The sequence below is a fragment of the Panthera leo genome, chromosome E2 (genome assembly GCF_018350215.1).
Source record: "Panthera leo isolate Ple1 chromosome E2, P.leo_Ple1_pat1.1, whole genome shotgun sequence".
In the NCBI taxonomy this organism is placed as follows: Eukaryota; Metazoa; Chordata; class Mammalia; order Carnivora; family Felidae; genus Panthera; species Panthera leo.
Window position 1 is genome coordinate 5979562 of NC_056693.1, and position 22931 is coordinate 6002492.

The 22931-nt window shown below is 39.9% G+C and overlaps 1 protein-coding gene across 1 annotated transcript in view; it reads left to right on the top strand.

Moving 5' to 3' along the window:
• LOC122208855 overlaps positions 1-22707 on the top strand; it is a 58901-nt gene extending 36194 nt beyond the window's left edge. The window contains 5 exon segments of the mRNA XM_042920311.1: positions 5798-6512; positions 9009-9063; positions 11791-11944; positions 17245-18715; positions 18717-22707. Of these exon segments, the coding sequence (XP_042776245.1) occupies positions 5798-6512; positions 9009-9063; positions 11791-11944; positions 17245-18715; positions 18717-18975 (2654 nt within the window). The 3' untranslated portion in view covers positions 18976-22707.
• Positions 22708-22931: the final 224 nt, after the last annotated feature.

Below are 22931 nucleotides of genomic sequence, written 5' to 3' on the forward strand. Positions count from 1 at the left end.
CTCCTTCCTGCTGCCAGGACTGGAGGCTGAGTTTAAAGTAGCAGGCAAAGCATGTGTGGGAGGGAGGAAGCCAAACCCTGAGATACAGGTTAGTGATTCTGAGACCTCACCTCCCCAAAGAATTGCCGTCATCATGTCAGCTGTAGTGACAATGATAATTTAACACTTGGGGAACTGAGAACGGTTCTGAAAAAGTCTTTAATTACCAGGATCTATTAGAAGTTTCTAGTGAGCATAGCCAAAGGGATCGTTGGAGTGTTTGAGAGCGACTCTTCCTTTTCCATTATTCCTGCAAGCAGACAGGGTGTCCCATGGAAGGAGGAAATGCTGAGGTCTGAGCCATGAAAGACCAGCCGAGAAGCACACGTGCTTCATTGGATTTTGTGCTTCCCTGAGAATTTCTTTTACCCCAGTCTAATTCTTTGTTACTCCTCACACCCAAGTACCACCACCATTTAAAACTTATGGGCAGAGAGAAAGAATCCTACAAATGACTCAAGAAGGATTTTTCTATTTAAAAATTCTTCAATATCTGCAGTACATTTTAAATCTTCAATAAATGCAAATAAAGAACATGATGTCAATACATGAGATTTAAAAATATTTGTCCCACTTCCCCAACTCAAAACAAATTAACTAGAAAGCCTATATAAAAATGGACATTTTTTAGGACTATACATTTAAAAAAAATTTTTTTAATGCTTATTTATTTTTGAGAGAGAAACAGTGTGTGTGTGAGCAGGGAGCAGGCAGAGAGAGAGAGAGAGGGAGACACAGAATCCAAAGTAGGCTCCAGGCTCTGAGTTGTCAACACAGAGCCTGACATGGGGCTCGAGCCCACAAATCATGAGATCATGACCTGAGCTGAAGTGGGTCGCTAAATGGACTCAGCCACCCAGGCGCCCCTCTAGGACAATACATTTTATCAAAATTGATTTCAGTAAGATAAGGAGTCCAAACAGACTAATATTCATAGAGAAAAGGAAGACATTTATCAGAGTCCCTCACAAATAAAAGCACCCAGATTCTACCATTCTTTTAAATAGCAGATAAGCTAATGCTACTTACTCAATTCAAGAGCATCAGAGAAGAAATAAAATTTCCAAATTATCTTTTTATGTCAAATAAAATTCTGATACTAAAACATCCTAAAGTTGGTACCAAAAAGACTGCCACAGAAAGATCTCACATCTGCTTAGATATGGTACCATGTAAAATAAATATAGGCAAAACCCCTGAAAATAATCTAAAAATATGATGACCAAGTGAAATTTATGTCTGGAATTCAAGAATGATTCACTATTAGGAAATTCATTAATATAAGTTCATCATATTTGTGAAGATAAATCAAGAAACTTACTCATAGTTACAAAAATATTATTTGGAAGAATTCAACATGGAAGAATGTGGAATCAAAATACTCAAAATTAGGAATTTCTTTAGGATCTTTCCAACTTGATAAAACGAAGTCCTGTTCTTGCTCTTAGGGAAGCCCTAAAGATAGTCCACTAAGGCCAGAAAAACCACAGTAAAAAAAGTACATGATCACCCATTGTATTCATTTATCATTATATTAGAGGTTTAGCTAGGGCAATTGATGTATGTGTGTATTTATATTTTTATTATTTATTATTATTATTTTTAAATATAGTTTATTGTCAAATTTGGCTAACATACAGTGTGTAAAGTGTGCTCTTGGGTTTTGGGGTAGATTCCCCTGGTTCATTGCTTACATATAACACCCAGTGCTCATCCCAGCAAATGCCCTACTCAATGCCCATCACCCATTTTCCCCTCCCCCCATCCCCTCAGTTTGTTCTCTGTATTTAAGAGTCTTTTATGGTTTGCTTCCCTCCCCCTCTGTTTGTATCTATTATTTTTCCCCTTCTCTTCCCCCATGGTCTTCTGTTAAGTCTCTCAAGATCCACACATGAGTGAAAACATACGATATCTGTCTTTCTCTGACTGACTTATTTCACTCAACATAATATCTTCCAGTTCCATCCACGTTGCTCCAAATGACAGGATTTCATTCTTTCTCATTGCCAAGTAGTATTCCATTGTATATATAAACCACATCTTCCATATCCATTCATCAGTTGATGGACATTTAGGCTCTTTCCATAATTTTAGCCAGGGCAATTTAAAATGGCAGAGGAATTAGAAACAAAGATGTAGAACTATGTTTGCAGATGATACAAGCATACCTCTAGAAACACAATAGAAAATTCACTATGAGAAATAATTCAGTAAGATAATAGGATATAATACTGATATGCAAAAACAATAGCCTTTTTGTACATAGGCTATTTTTTTGAAGATTTTATTTTTAAGTAATCTCTACACCCAACATGGGGCTTAATCTCACGATTCTGTGATCAAGAGTTGCAAGCTCCACCACCTGAGCCACCCAGGCGCACCTGTACATAGGATATTTTTGTACAATGGCCTATGTATGACAAATAATCATTTACAAGTTATAGTAGCAGGGCCTGCAATTACAAAAGTGTAATGTAAAATGGGGTCGCATGGGTAGCTCAGTTGGTTGAGCATCCGACTTCAGCTCAGGTCGTGGTCTCAAGATTCCTGGGTTCAAGCCCCGAGGGAGGCTCTGTGCTGACAGCTCAGAGCCCGGAGCCTGCTTTGGATTCTGTGTCTCCCTCTCTCTCTCTGCCCCTCCCCCACTTGTGTGCACTCTCTCAAAAATAAATAAATAAACGTTTAATGAAAAAATGTAACATAAAATGAAATAGGGACACGTGGGCGGCTCAGTCAGTTGAGCGCCTGACTCTTGATTTCAGCTCAGGTAGTGATCCCAGGGTTGTGGGATCCGCCTTGCTGAACATGGACCCTCTTGGAATTCTCTCTCTTTCTCTGTCTGCCCCTCTCCCCTGCCTTTGCACTCTCTCTAAATAAATAAATAGCTTTAAAATATGAAATTAACTAGGAATGAATCTAACAAAAATGTGTAAAACCTATATGGGGGAACCAATAAAACATTCCTGTAATATATGAAAGTAGAAATAAATGAATGTAAATTTACATCATGTTCTTGGGTAGAAAAACTCAATATTATAAAAAGATGAGTTCTTCTTCATCTAATTTATGAGTTTAATTCAATCCTGACATAGATACCCTCAGTTAGTTTTTTGAACTAGCAATGTTACTGCAAAGATCTTACAGAATAAAGAACAAATAAGAATAGCCACAAAAACTGTAAAGAAAAGAACACCAAAATGAGTATTGTTATTTTTATGATATGTTTATTTATGAACAGACTATTACATCAGTGACGTTAAAAATTCAGAAGTATGTCAAAGTGCATAAGACAACTTAACCAGCAAAAACTGTAGTAGGGATAACATCATTATTAATGCTTGGTATTTGGGAAATGAGAATTCCAATCAAAATGATAATAAATGGTCTTATTCTTCACATCCTACAGCGGGGTAAAGGTCAAAAGAGAAGTCTATATGGTAAAAAATAATTAAAAATGGTCAAATTCCTTCCTAAGACCTGCTTTTCAAGCACCTGACTGTGCCCAACCTCTGGTTAATTGTCTTTTTAAAAAAATTTTTTAAATGTTTTTATTTTTTTTTTTGAGACAGAGAGGGACAGAGCATGAGCAGGGGAGGGGCAGAAAGAGAGGGAGACACAGAATCCAAAGAAGGCTCCAGGCTCTGAGCTGTCAGCAGAGCCCGATGCGGGGCTCGAACTCACGGAGTGGGAGATCATGACCTGAGGTGAAGTCGGACACCCAACCAACTGAGCCACCCAGGTGCTCCTGGTTCATCATCTTTAAAGAAGTCCCTCAGCAACAGATTTGGGTTGAAAAACGTCCTCAATGAGTTTTGATGCATATTGTTTTGTATGTTCAGAGTTGCCAGTGGTGTCTATTGGTTCCACCTGCTTCTTGAGTGTCTTCCAGAACATCATGATGGTCCCAGAAACTCCAAGATGTTAGAACTTAAAATAAAAGCTCTGCGCGCCTCTCTAACAATCAGCGGCTGGATCCTAACTGTGGGGGTAAATACCACTTTCTCTCTTCTTGTGACTGAGAATGAACAGTGGAAACATCACAAAGAAGTTTGACTGGGGGTGCTGAATAACAAGATCACACAATCACCATTTGCCTTACTTTTAACTTCCTTCCTGTCGGCCATTTAGGATTCATGATCTAGGCCAGCATCTCCATAGTGTTCAAGCTCTTAAGATATAAGCAGCGGTCCAGCACATTCACAGGAACAACATCTTCAGAATTTCCCTGGAGGTGAGGGTTACCCAAGGCATGCTTGTCTTGATAAGCACCTTTGTATCGTTTTAAGCTCTCTCTTCCACCTTTTCATTTCATTTGGCTCTTTCTGAAAATCCCTGTTGGTGGGTGCTGAACCCCTCTGTCCTAATCACCCCATGGTTTTTTAACAATCAGCCCTTTTGTTCTCTGGAGCCCTGACCTTATTGTGTCCAGGGTCATCTCTGCACGCTGCAGAAGGAATACACAACCCTCTAAAATGACAAGATACCTATAAACTATTGTAAACTGTTAAACAATATGTAGTCATTTGTTCATTCACTCCTTGCAGAGATTTAAGCACTGGAGGGGGCAGTCACATAATAGGATGCGAAAAGCAAATCCAGCCATCACCTCCTTCAGAATTTCCACAGGAAACAGAAGAGGAGCTATTAACTTCCATATTTCCTATTAGACATTATTAAGAGTGGATATGATACTACTGAAAATGTGAAAACCTAGTTTTACAATTTGCTTGTATTATTCACATATAGAATAGATATCCTTGTCACATGTCTCTGGAATTATTTCAAAACCAGTATTTCGTCACTACTAGGAAAAGTTAAATATCTCTGAAAGAGTACACCTTTTAGAAGCTACGTTATCTGCCCTTGGTACCAAGCATTCAGAAACAGAAAACAAAAAGATCAGTTAAAATATTGAATTTTGGGGGCACCTGTGTGGCTCAGTTGGTTAAACCTCGAACTCTGGGTTGTGGCTCATGTCAGGATCTCAGAGTTTGTGAGATCCAGCCCCAGTAGGGGCAGGGGCTCTGCCCAGAGCCTGGTTGGGATCCTCTCTCTGTCTGCCTCTCCCTTGCTTGCGTTCTCTCCCTTGCTCTCAATATAAATAAACGTTTTTTAAAATTTTAATTTTCAAGTGAAAAATAGTTGTCCAAAATAACTGAGAACAAGGATCCTTAAAATTGGAATTGCAGTGATATTTAGTAATTAATGGCTTAAGCAAAATATAGGTGTCATATGGTAGCTCTCAAAGGCGTTTGGATTTATAATTCATCTCGAGAGGCGTGGATTCGAATATCAAATTTAAAGAGAGAGAGAAACTAATGCACACCCATAGAGGCAGAAATGTTTGTTCTTTTAAAGTACCGTGCCAGCCCTCCGCCCCCACAGCCCAGGGCCTGGAGGGGAACGCCAGGGAACGCAGTTCAGCGAATGGAGAGCAGAAGTGACAATTCAGTGAAAAGCTCAGTTAATACCAAGCTGCACATTCCCCACAGATCAGTTGTGGTGGTTTTTTTTTTTTTTTTAATGTTTATTTTATTTTAGAGAGAGAGTGAGACACAGTGCGAGCAGGGTAGGGGCAGAGAGAGAGAGAGGGAGATACAGATCCGAGGTAGGCTCCAGACCCTGAGATGTCAGCACAGAGTCCAATGGTGGGCTTGACCCCACAACCCGGGGATCATGACCTGAGCTAAGTAGAGGCTTAACCTACTGAGCCACTGAGGCTCGCCCTCACAGAAGAGTTTTGCATGTCTCATTCTAGCGTCCAACACCCACACTGACCACCCCGGATTTTGGTACATTAAACAACGAGTTGTCAGGTGGGTCTCATTCGCCCCACGAGGATCCCCGATCCTAGGTCCCCGCACTGTTCCGCCTCCCTCGCTGGCGTGCGTCTCCACCACTCGTTACAAATGTTTCCCTGCGCACCGGGCTCAACTTGTCAAACACAGTCACTCCCAACAGAAGCGGCCCACCCTTCCCCTAAGGTTGTACCCAGCCTGGCTCCAAACGACACCAGGGGGATTGGAAGGAATCCAAAAGCACGACGCGAACCCGCCGGGCAGGAAGGACGCACCGGCAGAAACCCGGAGGAGGATGGCCTGCGGGGCGGGATCCAGCGCGCCTCGGCCCCGCCCCACATGCCACGCCCTCGACCCGCCTCGGCCCCGCCCCGCCGCGCACGCGCCAGAGCGCTTTCCCGCAAACCCGGAAGCGGATCGAGCAGAGAAGGGGCGCGCTCGGGTGAGTGAGTCTCCCGTTTTGCTGGTTGGTTCCAGGGCTCGCGCTCCTCAGGCCCCTCCTCACAGCCAGGTTTCGGGGGTCGCCTGGCAAGGTAGAATCCTTGAACCCACTCGTCGTTCTCGCTGGGAGTTCGTCCCTTTCGCCTCTCGCGGCGTGGCCATAAGACGTTCCGAGCCCAGTCAGTCGGTGCGGGTCACGGGCGTCTGCGTTCGTTTCCGGTTAAAATCTCTGAGGCACGTTGGGGCCCAGCCTTTCTGCTTTTGGCCCTTACAGACCCCATTTACCTTGCCGGTCATTTTCCTGCTCAGAACCTTTCTCTGACTCCCGAGTCTCCCCCCGGCCCCCACCCCCCACCCCCAACCGCGTCAGGCACAGTCGTCACTAGGGAGGTGGATGCAGGCCCTTCGCGCCGCCGCAGGGAGGGCAGAGTGGGGGCAGAGATGGCGGGGAAAGACGCAGAAGAAATCTGCGGAGTCGGAAAGTGTGGGAGGAACGGCGGGGATTGAAACAGAGGCTGCAGCAGAGTGGGGTCACACGGTTGAAGGAGGAATAGCGAGGGAGGGAAACGGAAACGGACAAAAAGACTGAGGAGAAACCAGGACACAGAGAGACTTACACAGAGAACAAAGCACATGGTGGTCTCAGACAAAGCACGGGACCCAAACCCTGGTGAGTACTGAATTGATTGGGTATGGGATGTTACGTCGTGACGTACTGATTTGTGGCCCTATGACCTCATTCATCTAAAATTTGGTGAATTGTTCCAGTTATGCAGGAGAGATTGCGAGTTGGGACACCTGGTGTTTGAGGCATCTGCCCTTTCTAAGTATTGCATCGGAAGATAATGCCATTTGCAACCCCTACTCATCTAGAGGGCAGAGGCCTAGCTCAGTCAGTCAATGAGGGAAGACTTTCTGTAACCACATGGTGCTTTTTACAGGGGCCATTATTAACAGTACTGTTTCTGTCCCCCCTTTTTTCTGTGGCTCATGGCATTCTTTTCTAAACTTGATGTTATCCCCACACTTGTTTTGCCTTTAATCTCAGAATCCATTGGATAGCTTTTTAATTTCGAATTATTCTACCTCAATTTTATTGTTCATGAGTTTTACATGCTTTCTACTCTATCATATATTCGAAGTATTCTTGGATGTCTGGCAAATAACTTTATAGTATTTCATCACACATCCGTTAAGGATGTTGATAATCTTTTAACACTCAAAGCTAGTTCAGCCAGTTAATTTAATATTCAGCAGTTCTCTTCTTCCCTTAAGTGATCTTTTAAATTTCCTAGTTCTGAGCTGAAGTCTCCAACTAGGTAGATGTTCCCCTCAAGTCCCCTTTGTCTTTTCTTTTTCTTTTTATTTAAAAAAACATTTTTTAAATGTTTATTTTTGCGAGAGAGAGAGACACACACACACACAGAGTGTGGGTGGGGGAGGTGCAGAGAGAGAGGGAGGACAGAATCCAAGGCAGGTTCCAGGCTCTAAGCTGTCAGCACCGAGCCCAACGCGAGTCTCGAAGTCATCATCCACGAGATAGTGACCCGAGCCAAAGTTGGTCGCTTGATTGACCGAGCCACGCAGGCGTCCCCCCTTTGTCTTTTCTGTACACATGTTGAAAGGTGGTCTGGATTAATGTGCAACTTTGTTCCAGCAGAGCCCATCTGTTCATAATACAGAGATTGCTCAGACCTCATCCCCACAGGTGACCCTTTTTCGTGTTTTCCAGGACTTGTAACTATTTGTAATTTCATATAGTTTTTCTGGAAAAGAGGAATTAAATGCTTGGGTTTGATTACACCCATGAAAGAGAAGCTTCTCTTGTTCAGGAATATGAAAGGTCATGATCTGGAATTGGGACAGGCCCTCTCCACTTAAACATGTCAAGGCCACCATTTCAGAATTTACTTATACCCAGTTCTGCTCACCCAACTCAGACTTGTTAAGGGTAACTTCATAAAGTATTTCCCCCTCTGACCCCCATTTTACTCACCTTTAACATGACACAATAGACCAAGAATTCTGAACCTGAGCTAATAAGATGCTTGGAATGATTTTCAAAATTGGGTGTGTGTTTGGCAGTTTTTTTGGAGAGTGTGTGCAGTTATCATTAGAGTTTCAATGTGACCCAGTTCCAAAAATAATGAAAACCACTAAGAAAGAGGCAGGAGCATAGTCTCAGAGACAGAGGCTTGCTTCTGTCAGCCCCACCCTCTCTGTGTATCCTAGCTAAAGCTTAAAAATTTGATTGTGTCATCTCTTGACATTAAACCCTCTTACAGCTTCCCATCACCATCAGGACAAAGATCTAAACTCAGTGTAGTTACCAGGGCATTCTGGAGCTGGGGTGGCCCTTAAGTGTTGTTCCAAATTAATGGAATGGACAGGCTTTTATGCCCTGTGTCAACCAGTCATTGTATGCTGGGAGGAGCCCAGAACTTGAGTGAGGCAATTCCTTTTGGTCAAGTGCCAGACAGACAGAGGACAATGTAGTTGCAGTGGAGTGTATTTGAGCAGGGGAGGGCTTCCTGAAGAAATGGGTGAAAAATACACTTGTTGGAATTTATATAGGACTTTATTATCCCTGCATGCCTCCTGTTGCAATGGGCAGCAAAGGACTGTCTTTCTCCTACATTACAACTCTCACCAAATGTATATTGTGGTAGAGGAAGGGGTTATGTTGATTCTAAACATTAAACAACATACTTTTTGTCACACAGTATAAACTTACCTGAGAAAGAAGACCAGAAGAGGGAAAAAAGGAGGAATGGCTCTTTTCCAGGTAAAAGTCATAATTTTGTTGATTGTTCTTTTTCCTAAAATGTTACATTTTGGACTTGTTAATACTCTCTGTCTCAGAGGTATCCGGCCTACAATGTTACTCACACCCAGGGCCTTCTCTCATCTCCATTCGGATTCCATCTCACTGTGACCCAGTGACGTGGAACTTGGGAAGATGCCCCTTTTAGGTGGTCATGCTGTAAAGGACTTTCTGTGCAGGCAAGGACTGGAGATGGGGAGTGGGCTCTGTGGTGTCCATGAGTTTGGGTAGTAAGGATTCTTCAGAGACTCCTTCTAGATGCCCTTTCAGGTCATATAAACCAGAATTAAAGAGATTATATATGTAAGTGATGTATTAATGTGCACAAGTACCTGAGAAACCCTGGAAAATAAGACTGATGGGGGAAATTTCCTTTGTTTCTACAAATGCCTTTTGATGTTAAACAAGGGAGTCAGTGTGCTTCTGACTCCAAAATATAAGTACTTTGGACTAGAATGGGAAGTTCAAAGTAGGAATAAGGAATAGAGAGGGTGTTTTGTTTTGTTAACATAGATTTAAACTGTAGACTCAACAAATTTGTTTAACAGTAAATGTTTTTTAAATTATTTATAGCACATCGATCTCATAAAGACCATGGTGTTCTTTTAGGAACCCTTATGCCACAGATCTTTTAGATAAAAATATTTATAATTTAGACAGACATAGGAGCAGAACTTTCTGCCATCAGAGAGGATGTTGCTCAATTTCATTTTGCAAATTATTTTTAAGTGTTTTTTTTTGTTGTTGGTATAAACCCCTCCAGTGTATATGTTTTTTTGGTTTCAATTCCATACAGTGATGCAGTTTAGAAACTCAGTAGTAAAATATCCCCTTCCCTGTCATATCTTCCACCATCACTGATTGTCTTCATTGGCAACGGATGTTCTCTTTATTGCAAATCTTGTAAAAGTGGATTTATATATTGTAATGTGATTTAGAAAATATTTTTCAGTAAATGTTTTATCCTGATATTTTATTCTGCAAATTGAAATATTTACATACTACATGTCTTCAAATTGTTTTCTTGTTAGTGAACATAGAGGTAACCGCTTTTTTAAAAAGACCCTCATTGGAACATTCTCTAAATGAAGATACATGGGTCCTTTACAATCTCTTACTGTTTTGAAGAATGCCATGGTCACCGTTTCTGAGCAGGCCAACTTCACTACAGATATATAAGGATATTTTAAGATTGTACATCTTAAGCATGATTACCAGGTTAACGATGGTCTTTCTGAGGAGTCACAGGCATTCCACTTAGTAAAGATTTTAAATCAACTGTCTTGAACATCCTCAGCTAAAGGGAAATGTGGAAGAGAACTAAGAGGTAGGAGAACAATGTTTCAACAAATAGAAAATATCAGTAAAGAGATATAAATTATAATAAAGGGATGGAATAGAAATTCTGGAGCTCTGGGCGCCTGGTGGCTCAGTTGGTTAAGTGTCCGAGTTCAGCTCAGGTCATGATCTCATGGTCCGTGAGTTCAAGCCCCGAAATGAAAACATAGAGGTAAATCTTCATGACCTTAGGGTTGGCAGTGGATTTTTATATATGATACCAAAAGCAAAAGAGAAAATGACTAAGTAGATAAATAGGTCATCATCACAATCATGTCTGTGCGCTGAAGGACATTATCACATAAGTGAAACAGTCTACCAAAAGGGAGGAAATAATTGCAAATCACAAATCTAGTAAGGGCGCAGAACCTAGAAATATATGAAGAACTTCTACAACTCAACAACCAAAATTCAAAGAGCCCAATTTGTGAAATAGTCAAAGTACTTTAATAGACGTTTCTCCATAGAAGATATACAAATGAAACAAGCACAAGAAGAGGTGTTCAATGAAAGTAGTCATTAGTAAGATGCAAAGTCAAAACCAAATGAGTTATCATTTCACACCCACTAGGATGCCTGTTGTAAAACAACAACAACAAAAAATAAGTGTTGGTAAAGATGTGGAGAAATAAGAATCACAGCACATTGCTGTTAAACTATTGCAGCTGCTGTGGAAAAGAGTGTGGTCGATTCTCAAAGTATTAAACCATGTGACCCAGTAATTCCACTCCTAGGTGTATATCCCAAAGAATTGAAAACAGATATCCAAACTTACTGCACTTGAAAGTTCATAGCAACTTATTAACATCAGCCAAATGTGGTAACAACCAAATGCCCATCAGTAGTTGAGTGAATATGGTCAGTCCTATGGAATACTCTACAGACAGAGGAAAGGAAATGTACCACTGATACATACTATATTATGGATGAACCCTAAACATTATTCTACATGAAAGAAGGCAGATGCAAACAGTCACATTTTTGATATCATTCCACTTACATGAAAAGACCCAAAATCGGTAAATCCATAGAGACAAAAGCATCAGTGGTTGCCAGGGACTGGGGAATAGGAAGCGCTGTTAATGGGTAAAGGATTTCGTTTGGGGATGATAAAAATGTTTTTGATCTAGACAGGTGATGTTTGTGCAACACTGTGAATTCACTAAATGCCACAAAGTGGTACTTTAAAATGGCAAAATAGTTCTTTAAAATGGCTAATTTTATGTTAATTGTAGCTCTTCAAAATTATCTTGCACGGATCAAAGGGCACTCACTCCAGCCAAGTCGGTCTTTACACGTCTCTGCTTCTCTAATTTTGTGTCTACTTGGTGAAATGTGTTTTTATTTCAGGGATGGTTAACATTCAGGGATGTGGCCATAGAATTCTCTCAGGAGGAGTGGGAGTGCCTGGACCCCGCTCAGAGGGCCTTGTACAGGGACGTGATGCTGGAGAACTACAGGAACCTGGTCTCCCTGGATGAGGATAACTTCTCTCCAGAAGTTGGTAATTAACTTTTTATGTCTTTGCATTTTCTATTGAGAGCCCCTGATGTGATCATAGGAGTTTCAAATCCCTATTCTTTTTTTTTTTTTTTAATTTTTTTTTTTTTTTTTAACGTTTATTTATTTTTGAGGCAGAGACAGAGCATGAACGGGGGAGGGGCAGAGAGAGAGGGAGACACAGAATCCGAAGCAGGCTCCAGGCTCTGAGCCATCAGCCCAGGGCCCGACGTGGGGCTCGAACTCATGGACCATGAGATCGTGACCTGAGCTGAAGTCGGACGCTTAACCGACTGAGCCACCCAGGCGCCCCTCAAATCCCTATTCTTAAGAGAATGATTGCAGCTCTTTTTATTGAGAATGGAAAGGTTCATAATGTAGCAAATGGACTCTAACTTCCCTTTTCTTCAGAAGTTCTGCATTCCTGCTTATTTAGGTAGTTGCAGAACATTAGCAGTCAGAAAACCTTAAGGTTTTCTGCTCCCTTAAGGTTTAAGGGAACTGGTGATAAGGAACATTGGGTGTTATACGTAAGTGATGAATTACGAAATTCTGCTCCTGAAACCAATATTACACATGTTAACTAACTAGAATTTAAATAAAAATCTGGGAGTCGGGAATAGGATTTAAAATCCTTAAATTCTTGGGGCACCTGGATGGCTCACTCAGTTAAGTGTCTGACTTCAGCTCAGGTCATGAGCTCACTGTTCCCAGGTTTGAGCCCTGCATCGAGTTCTGTGCTGCCAGCTCAGAGCCTAGAGCCTGTTTCAGATTCTGTGTCTCCCTCTCTCTCTTTCTGCCCCTCCCCTGCCCATGCCTTCTCTCTCTCTCTCTCTGTCTCTCTAAAAAATAAAAAACATTAAAAAAAATTTTAAACCTTGAAAATTCTTAGTAAAGTCAAATTTCACGGACATCTTTAAAGATACGGCTCAGAGACAATGAAGTTGGGGAAAAAAAGGAAACCTTATGGCGAATTTTTTAAAATATCTGATTCTGTGGTCTTACCCTTGTGCTTTTGGTTTAGTAGTTCTTGCAAGAGAACCAGATCTCTGCATACCTAAAATACCCATTAAGCATTTAGGTAGGTAGTTGACTAAGTTTTGAAATATGTTTCTACACCCACATATACTGAATGTCCTTTCTTGTTTGCTGAACAAAGAGCTGGAAATGTGTTCTGGAAGAACAAAGCAGATCATGTTCTGTTTTTCATTATAAACGGAAATCTCTTCTTGAGCTGAATATCATCTCCATTTTGGAAGAAGGGAAAGAGCGCTGGACTGTGGAAAGTGAAGTGAAGATAGGGGAACATCCAGACAGGTGGGAATGTATTGGGGTATGAGCACAAGTCAGAGCTCAGGTGCACAGAGAGTAAGCTGCTCCAGTAAATACTGTTTGGGAACGATTTGTGGAAAAATACAAGTTTATTTCTTGTAAGCTTTCAAAGGAAATCCTTCCTCACCCACACACACTTCTCTTTCTGTTATTCAAATGTATATATCAAATGTGTACATGTCTAAACTCCCACTGTTATGACCTACAACACTGTTACCTGGCCCCTCTGACCATACTGGTGCCGTGGTTTGAGAGGAACTGGGATGGCTGTCCCTAAGGAGTCTTTTCCCTGATCCCTCTTGCTTCTCATTCCATACAGGTCAGAGGTGAGGCCTCTGTAGTGCAGACCCCAGGACCTGTTCACTTTCCATTTCCATTTTGTTTCCCTGGGAGAACTTCGCAGGAGATAAACAAAGTGTAGTATCTGTCTAATAAAGTAGAGCTAAAGTTTATCTCTTTCCTGGGCCATCCTGGCTTCTTAGGGTCGGGCCATTGTGCATTAATTAGGAGGAAGTCATGATGTGGATAATTCCAAAAAGTGAAAATCCAAAATTAGATGTAGTTGAAATATAGCACAGCTTACTGACATCTCTAGTTAGCTTTTCTGTAGGAAAAACATGTATCATTCCACAGATGTTTATTGCATTCCTGGTATATGCAAAGTCATCATATTGATAAATTTTGGATTGTGGTTTTTGTTTTGTTGGTTTTGGTTTTGGTTGCTTTAAGCACTCAAGAGGCAGCAGCAAGTTTTGATTTTAAGTAATTTCTGCATCCAGCATGGGGTTTGAACTCACAGCCCCCAGGTCAAGGGTTGCATGCTCTACAGACAGAGCCAGCCAGGCATCCCTCTTTTGGTTTTTTTTGTTTGTTTTTTTTTTAACATTTTAATTACTTTCACCCATTTCTGCCACTGTCCTCAACTTCCTGTCTTTAGCAATCACAAATATGTTCTCTGTATCTAAAAGGGGTTGTTTTGATATTTTTAGACTCCACATACAAGAGAAATCATACTGTATTGGTCTTTGACTTCTTCCTTATAGCGTAAAGTCCTCGGGATCCATCCATGTTGTCACAAATGGCAAAATTCTGTTCTTTTTTATGGCTGTATAATATTTTGTTGTATATATGCATCTTTATTCTTTCACCCGTCAATGGACATTTGGACTGTTTCTGTATCTCAGCTATTGTAAATAGTGCTACAGTGAATATCAGAACACATCTGTCTTTTTAAGTTAGTAATTTTGTCTTCTTCAGATAAATACTCAGAAGTAGAATTGGTGGATCACACAGTAGTTCTCCTGGCTGCACCAATTTTGGCTCACACCAACAGTGCACAAATTGTCCACCTTGTCACCAACACTGGCTATTTCTTGTCTTTGATAACTGCCATTCTAATAGGTGTGAAGTGATAGCTCACTGTGGTTTTGACTTGCATTTCCCTGATGATGACTGATGTTGAGTATCTTTTTATGGTCCTGTTAGTCATCTCTAGGTCTTTGGGAAGTATCTATTCAGATATTCTGCCCATTTCTTAAATTGGATCATTTGAGCTTTTTTTTGGCTATGTTTGGACCATTAGCCCCTTATCAGATACATGATTTGCTAATATTTCTCTCATTCAGTAGGTTGTCTTTTTGTTGAAAAAGTGTTTCCTTTGCTGTGCAGACACTTTTTAGTTTGATGTAGTCCCACTTATTTTTGCTTTTGTTCATTTTTCTTTTGGTGTCGAGAATAAAAAAAAAAAAAAATCATTGCACACCTGTGTCAAAGACCTCATTAGACCCTTTCTTTTCTTTTAGAAGTTTTATAGTTTCAGGTCTTAGATTTAAGTCTTCAATCCATTCTGAGTTAAGTTTTGTGTATGGTATCAGACAGTGGTCCAGTTTTATGCTTTTGCCTGTAGCTGTCCAGTTATCACAAACAATCTATTGAAGAGATTGTACTTTACCCATTGTATAGTTATGTCTCCTATGTTGTAAATTAATTGACCATGTCTGTGAATTTATTTCTGCGCTCTATTCAGTTCTGTCCATCTATGTGTCTATTTTTATGCTAATACCATACCGTTTTAATTACCACAGATTTGTAATCAGGGAGTTTGAAATTGGGAATGTGATGCTTTGTTCTTCTTTCTCAGGCTGCTTTGGCCATTCGGGGTCTTTTGTGGTTGCATAAAATTTTAGATTTTTCTATTTTGTGTGTAGGTTTTTATGTCGACAAATTTTCAACTTATTTGTGTAAATACCAAGGAGTATGATTGCTAGATCATATTTAAGAGTATGTTTAATTCTCTAAGAAGCTGCAAACAGTCTTCCAAAGTGGCGTACCATTTTGCATTCCCATCAGCAGTGAATGAGAGTTCTTACTGCTCCATATCCCCACTAGTATTCAGTGTTAGTGTTCTGGATTTTGGCCATTCCCATACATGTGGAGTGACAGATCATTGTTATAACACACATTGTCCTCAACTAAATCTATGGCATTCTTTAAACTGAGAATTTATGATATCTTGAGAACATACTTTTTTTGTGGTTTTTTAAAGTTACTGCCTTAGTCACAGAAATATCATGAAATTGATTTGCCATAGCTTTTTATACAATAATACATTATTTTGGGGCACCTGGATGGATCAATCAGTTTAGCATCTGACTCTGGATTTGGGCTCAGGTCATGATCTCACAGTTCAAGAGTTTGAGCTCTGCACTGGGCTCTGTGCTGACAGTGTGGAGCCTGTTTGGGATTCTCTCTCTCTGCTCCTCCCCCACTCTCCCTGTTACTCTAAGTAAATAAACTTCAAAAAAAAATTATTGTATGTGTCTCCTGGAACATGTATATATTAAATAGTTCTGTTGAGTACCTAGAAATGGAATTCATGGGCTATTCAGTTTGATACTTTTCAAAACAAATACTGAAACAGATGTCAGTCTACACTCTTCCTATAACACCATACTGTCTCCGTTTTGATATTTTCCACTTTCACCTCATACCAATACTATACATTCTTACAGGATGAGTCCGTATTATGCCTGTTGCTAAATCAGTTCCTTTCACCAAGGTCAGGCATTTAACTTACAACACAACCATGTTCCCATAAATGTGCAAGCACAAGCACGGTCGCCACATGGCCTGAAACTCCTTGGGCTTCACTCTTGCTTTTCTGAATCCAAGTCCTGGCCTTTCCTCAGATTTTTGATTGAGCTAAGAAACTATACTGGTATCTCCAGGTATATTAGTTTTGAGCACCAAAGCACCTAAGTTTCCACGTGATATGCTCCTCCCCACAGTGCAGAAGGACCCCTCTTCATACACAGTACAAGTTGCTGAAGACTGCAACTTGAACTGGTGTTTAATAATAATGTGTGTTTAATAATGTATGAGAATATGATGAAAGAAAGAAGATATTTTAAGAAACCTGTATATTACAATCTAAAAATTGGTAGCTCTAGCAGGTAAAGTTAGTGAGGAATCACAGTTACACAAAATAATAGTCTCTGGAATTCTAAAGAATTCTTCCTTGAGAACTAAAGACAATTTGCATTCCATAAGGAACACACAGTAAGAGAAATGAAACATGTTGAGATTCACTAAATTATGAAATATCAGGTTCAGGTGAACACACATTTTTTAAAGATTAAGAATTACGGAAGATAGAAATCTCTATGACTGTATGCACAGTTGTAAAATAGCCAGTTTATAGATGAGCTCTTTAATCATGAAGTATTTCATTATACAGTTACATGGCCAAAAAATATGGATAGTGTATACTGTATGCTTGGAAAAATGACATTAAGATCAGAGAAACTATTAATATGGAAAAACTTATAAAAAGAAAACTTAAAAATGTTGTATACTACAGTAGTGTTTGATGGCCATGCTTTAGAAACTTCCTATGGTCACTATAAAGTGCTATTTTGGTGTGTAATTATGTAATTTAGTAGAAAATATTTACCTTCCAATTCTATTTGATAGGAAGCCCTTCTGCTGGATTTACAGTCAAGGAATTATCACCAGTAGAGGACATTAATAAAGGAGAATTTTACCACTTAATAATACTGGAGAGAAATGAAAGTCATGGCATCAAGGATTTTGATCTCAAGGAAGTCTGGGAAAATATGCACAAGTTAGAGAGTCAGTGGGAGTATGATGCAAGAAATTACAAAGTAGTGCCTTTGACCCAGGACAAAAATCTCACTTGTAGAAAAGACCAGCAACTTAATCAGTCCTCAGTTACTCTTCCTGAAAAGCAGAGTGTTTCTGTAAGAAATAATACATACCAGTATTTCATGGATGATGAGCCACTTACAAGGACTTTGTTAAAACGGGATGGTAACAGAAGTGGTTCTGGAAACCAGTACATAAACTGCGTGGAAAATAGAATTGGATTAAGTCTGCAGGCACATCTGGCTGAACTCCAGAGATTTCACAGTGAGGAGAAAATGTATGAATGTAATCCAACTGAGAAGTCTGTCAGCAATGGTTCCTCAGTCTCACCACTTCAAAGAGTTCCTCCCAGTTCCAAAAACATTTGGAATAAATCTAGGAAGATTTTTAAATATCCTTTGTTACCTGCACAATACAAGACAGCATACACTAGAGGAAAATACTACAAATGCAATGACTGTGGGAAGACTTTTAGCAAAAGCTCAAACCTCATAAGTCATGAGAGAATTCATTGTGGACAGAGACCTTACAAATGTAATGACTGTGATAAAGCCTTTACATACCGTTCAAATCTTACTCGACATAAGAAAATCCATACTGGAGAGAAACCTTATGAATGTAACGAGTGTGGCAAAACATTTACCCAATGTGCAAACCTTACTAGGCATCAGATAATACACACTGGAGAGAAACCACACGAATGTAACGTGTGTGGCAAGGCTTTTAACCAAAGTTCGAGCCTTATGGCACATCGGAGAATTCATACAGGGGAAAAGCCTTATAAATGTAGTAAGTGTGATAAGGCTTTTATCAAACGTTCAGACCTTTGGTGTCATGAGAGAACTCATACTGGGGAGAAACCTTACAAATGTAGTGAGTGTGGCAAAGCCTTTGCTGAGCGTTCGAATCTTACTCAACACAGAAGAATCCATACAGGACAAAAACCTTATAAATGTAATAAATGTGATAAGGCTTTTCTCAAACGTTCAGACCTTTGGGGTCATGAGAGATCTCATGCTGGTGAGAAACCTTACAAATGTAATGAGTGTGCCAAAGCGTTTTCCCATTTTGCAACCCTTAGTACACATAAGAAAATACATACTGGAGAGAAACCACACAAATGTAATGTGTGTGACAAGGATTTTATCCGAAGTTCAAGCCTCAGGAGACATCAGAGAACTCATACAGGAGAAAAATCTTATAAATGTAATAAATATAATAAGGCTTATATCAAACATTCAGACCTTTAGAGTCACAAGAGAACTCCTACTGGAGAGAAACAGATGTAATGAGTGTGGCAAAGCCTTTACGGAGCATTCACATCTTGCTCAGCATAAGAAAATCCATATTGGAGAGAAACCTTATAAATGTAATGAGTGTGGCACAGCTTTTAGTCAATTTGCAAAAGTTACTAGGTTTCGGAAAATACATAGTGAAAAGAAACAGTGTAAATCTGATATGTGTGGCAGTGCTTTTATTCAAAACTCAAGCTTTGGGGATCATCAAAGAACTCATAGGAGAAAGAAACCTTGCAAATAAAATGAGCAAGTGTTCAGGCCTTACTCAACATCAGAGATTCCATCATGGAGAGGAACCATATGAAACTAACGTACGTGGCAAAGTTTGCAACCAGGGTTCACACCACACCTGGTATCAGAATATAAATGTCTGAAAGAAAGCACAGAAATGGAATGTATGGCAAGGCTTATCCAAAGCTCATAGCTTGCCGACCATAATTCTTGCTAGAGAAAAACCTTACAAATGTAATGAGTATGATCAACTTTATAAAATTGTACAACTTTGGGGAAGGGGATAAAAATAAGTGAATGGGATTAAGAGGTACAGTCTTTCAGTGATAAATGTACAACTTTGTGGTTGCAAGAATTCACATACAATGGAACCCATACCAGTGTGTCATGGTCTTTACCTCAGGAAACACCAAAGATTTCATACTGGAGAGAAACATTACAAATGTAATGAAGGTGATCATTTGTTTACCCAATCCTTTGAAAGGACTACAGTAAGAAAATTCATACTAGGGGGGGAACTAGGTTTATTTACAGCATTAACCAATCTTAGATGTTAAATTCCACAGAAAATTAGAATTATTTAAATTCATGAGATCAAGTGTTTCAGTGGAACAAGTGTATCTGTGGAAGGACCTAATCATCTTCTGTTTAAATCTTTTTTAAAGATTTTATTTTCCACTCTACACCCATCAAGGGGCTAAAACTCCCAACTCTGAGATCCAGAGTCACATGCTTTTCCGACTGAGCCAGCCAGGCACCCCTATAACTTTTTTTCTAAATCGTTTGATGTTCCTTGAGACTACATTATTATTGATGATTTATAACCTTAAGTTTGGAATCCTCTGATGTTATACTTTAATTACATGCATTTCATTTGTCCACTGTGGTGGTCTCAGAGAATCCTGGATCAGTCAGGTGAAAGGAGCCTGTTTGATTAGGTCGGGTTCAGTAATAGTATATACCCTGGAAGAACTAGGATGCTAATTTTAAGATAAGTTTTAGTATAAATTTGAGAGCATGAGGAGTGGCCGGAAATAGATGTAAAAAACTATTATCTGAATTGCCATGTTTTCTGTGGTCACAGCCCCTTTTCTAGATTCGTTGGTATGATTGAGAGGCTTTGTTGATTTTATTACAGGGAAGGATTCTCTGTCAGGTGATCATGAAACAGTAGGTTGGCACACTGAAAGAATGAGATTTTCACATGAGAATGATAGGTTACTAGGGATGGCATGTGTGGTAGAAAAATGGATGGAGAATGATGGTCTTCCCTCTTTTGAAAGGTGATAGCTATTGAGTATCATGGATGAGTAAAAATCAGTCTCATGTTTGGAAACTGAAGGGAAAGTTCTAGAGGAGATTTTAATCAAAAGAAACAAAGTAGGAGCGCCTGGGTGGGTCAGTATGTTGAGAGTCCGTCCTGATTTCGGCTCAGGGTTGTGGGATAAACCGCATTGTTAGGCTCTCTGCTGAATGTGGGACCTGCTTAAGATCGTCTCTCTCTGCCCTTCTCACCTACTCATGCTCTCTCTGAAAAAACAAAACAAAAACCTAAAAGTAGTGTACTTGTGAAAGATTCAAATTTGGCCACTGAAATTCCATTTTGATACTATTGTATTTAGGATACCCTGTGTTTCATAGTGAGTGAAACGCTTAGTGAGTGAAAGCTTTTGTGTAATGCTGAATGAATCATGTGCCTTCTCTTAGCCCAAGTGCATCCCAGCTCATTGGGGCATTTCATAATGAATACTAATAATACATCCTTGGGCTCTCTAGGTTGAATGCGATCCATAACAATTCTTTTCCATGTTAGATTCAAACCTACAGTTTTGGAAATAAATATTCATAAGTTGAATTTGAGAGTTATGCACTCAATAGTATATCCCAGATGATTTTTTTGGCTCTAATGAAAATACCATAGCAATGCAATTTCAAACTCACCCCCCTACAACCTGCCTTCCCATTCATGAATATACACTGTATGATTATATTTCTAACTGCCTTTTGTGCTGAAATGAGACCCGTGTGTTGTACCTTTACAATAAATGAAAATATAAAAGTCATAGGCATATGAAAAGTATTAGGAACTAAAACAGTATTTCAGAGGTAAGGATAAAGGTAACACAGTCTATATTTTGTGCTGGAGTGCTCAGGGAAATAATTTGAAAATCTAAATCTTCATGAGTTTACTGTCAAGAATGGACATACACAATGGGAATCTTTTGATGACTAGAAATCTCACATATTTACCCTCTAAGACATTTTTTGCTAGTTGCACTTGTGCTTACTCCACTGGAACAGGATGTTTGGATGTAAAGAATGACGACTCCCTACAATTAAGTGTTCACAGAATGTTTATTACATAAAGATGCTTTCTCAGGAGAGCAGAGTAGACTTCTCAAGTTCTGAAAATGGCTAGAGAAAAGCAGGAATGGTGGCTACTTTGTTATGATGCATACTGTGTGGGGCCAGGGTGATAGTAATTTACAGTGTGAACTTACAACTACTGCCTAGGGAGGGGCCTCTCAGGCTTCTCTCCATAATAGTACAAGTAGACAAAATCAATACCTAGTGACTGAAAGAACTAGTCAGTTTTGCAGAAGCTTTTCTGCAAGTATCCTTGAATTCTCATGGGTTTATGAGAACAAACATTTATTTCTTCCTTCTATCACATCTATCATTATTCACCTCTTCCTTCGTTCTGTCATTGAGTCTGGGATTCACAGTAGAACTTAAGTCTATGTGGGACATAACCATTCTTGCACCAGGGAGAAGAGAGGGTTAGAAGAACCAAACAAAGGTTTTAAAGTTTCCATTTGCAATTAAAATGTGTCAATCTGCTCACATTGGTCTACTCACATTGGTCAAGCTGTCTATTAATTGGGAAGAAAGTATAATCCCCTCAACAAGAAGGAAGGGTTGCCTAAGTCAAGTGGCCAAGTTGATATCAAAGAGCAGAGACATATACTCTCACAAGAGGGTGATAATTAATTGGAAATATTAAAATGTATGATAGTACAACTTCTATCAGAAATCATTTGTCCCTTCTTTGTATTTCACACAAAATACTTTTGTCCCAAAAGAAAAACAAAATTCTACCCAAATGTGACTATGGTCACACATGAGGGTCTCGTAACAGTCTCATGAAATTCCTCTTGGTTGAGACCCTTATGTAGAGTCCTCATTCCTAACATATAGTGGAATAGAAAAAACTCAATAAACCTTCCCATTCAGAAAAGAAATGGAAAGGAGGGACCCCGAATTCTTCCCCATCTCCTAAAGTCTTCCCCTTGTGCCCTGTAGACAAGACCCTCCCCACCCACCTCCAAAAGCTTGCCAAAACCGTGCTCTGTTTGGTTTGAATTGACCAATGCGGCCTGAGCTCAGGACCCCAAAGCATTCCTTTGAGGGACCCTAATAAAGGCATGCGCCCTTGGTCCTGCCCTAGGGATCTCTGCCTGCACCCTGCCTTAATCTTCTCACACAGCCCCCATAGGTGTGCAGAAGAGCTCCCCCACGATCTGTGAGTAATAAACTTCTCTACTTTCCCTTATAATCTGTTGAACCATGGCTCACCATCTGACATCTAGGACTCTACCTAATAAATACTAGTACAACAAAGTCACAACAGCAACACTAGGCAATTCTGTCAAACCTACAAAGAATTAACAGAAATTCTCCACAATTTATTTCAAAAAATAGAAGAGTGAATGCTTTTCCCAACTAAATGTATGAGGCCGGTATTAGCATAATTCCAAAACCACACATAAACATTAAGGGTGGGGTGGGGGTGGGGAAGATAACTACCAACCAAATCCCAAATGAAGGTGCAAAAATTCTTAGCAAAATATTAACAGAAGTCAGCAATACACAGAAAGAATTGTACACTATGACTAGATAGATTTATTTGAGGGACAGAAGGCAGTTTCAAATTCCAGTCAATATAAGCCATCATGTTAATAGGCT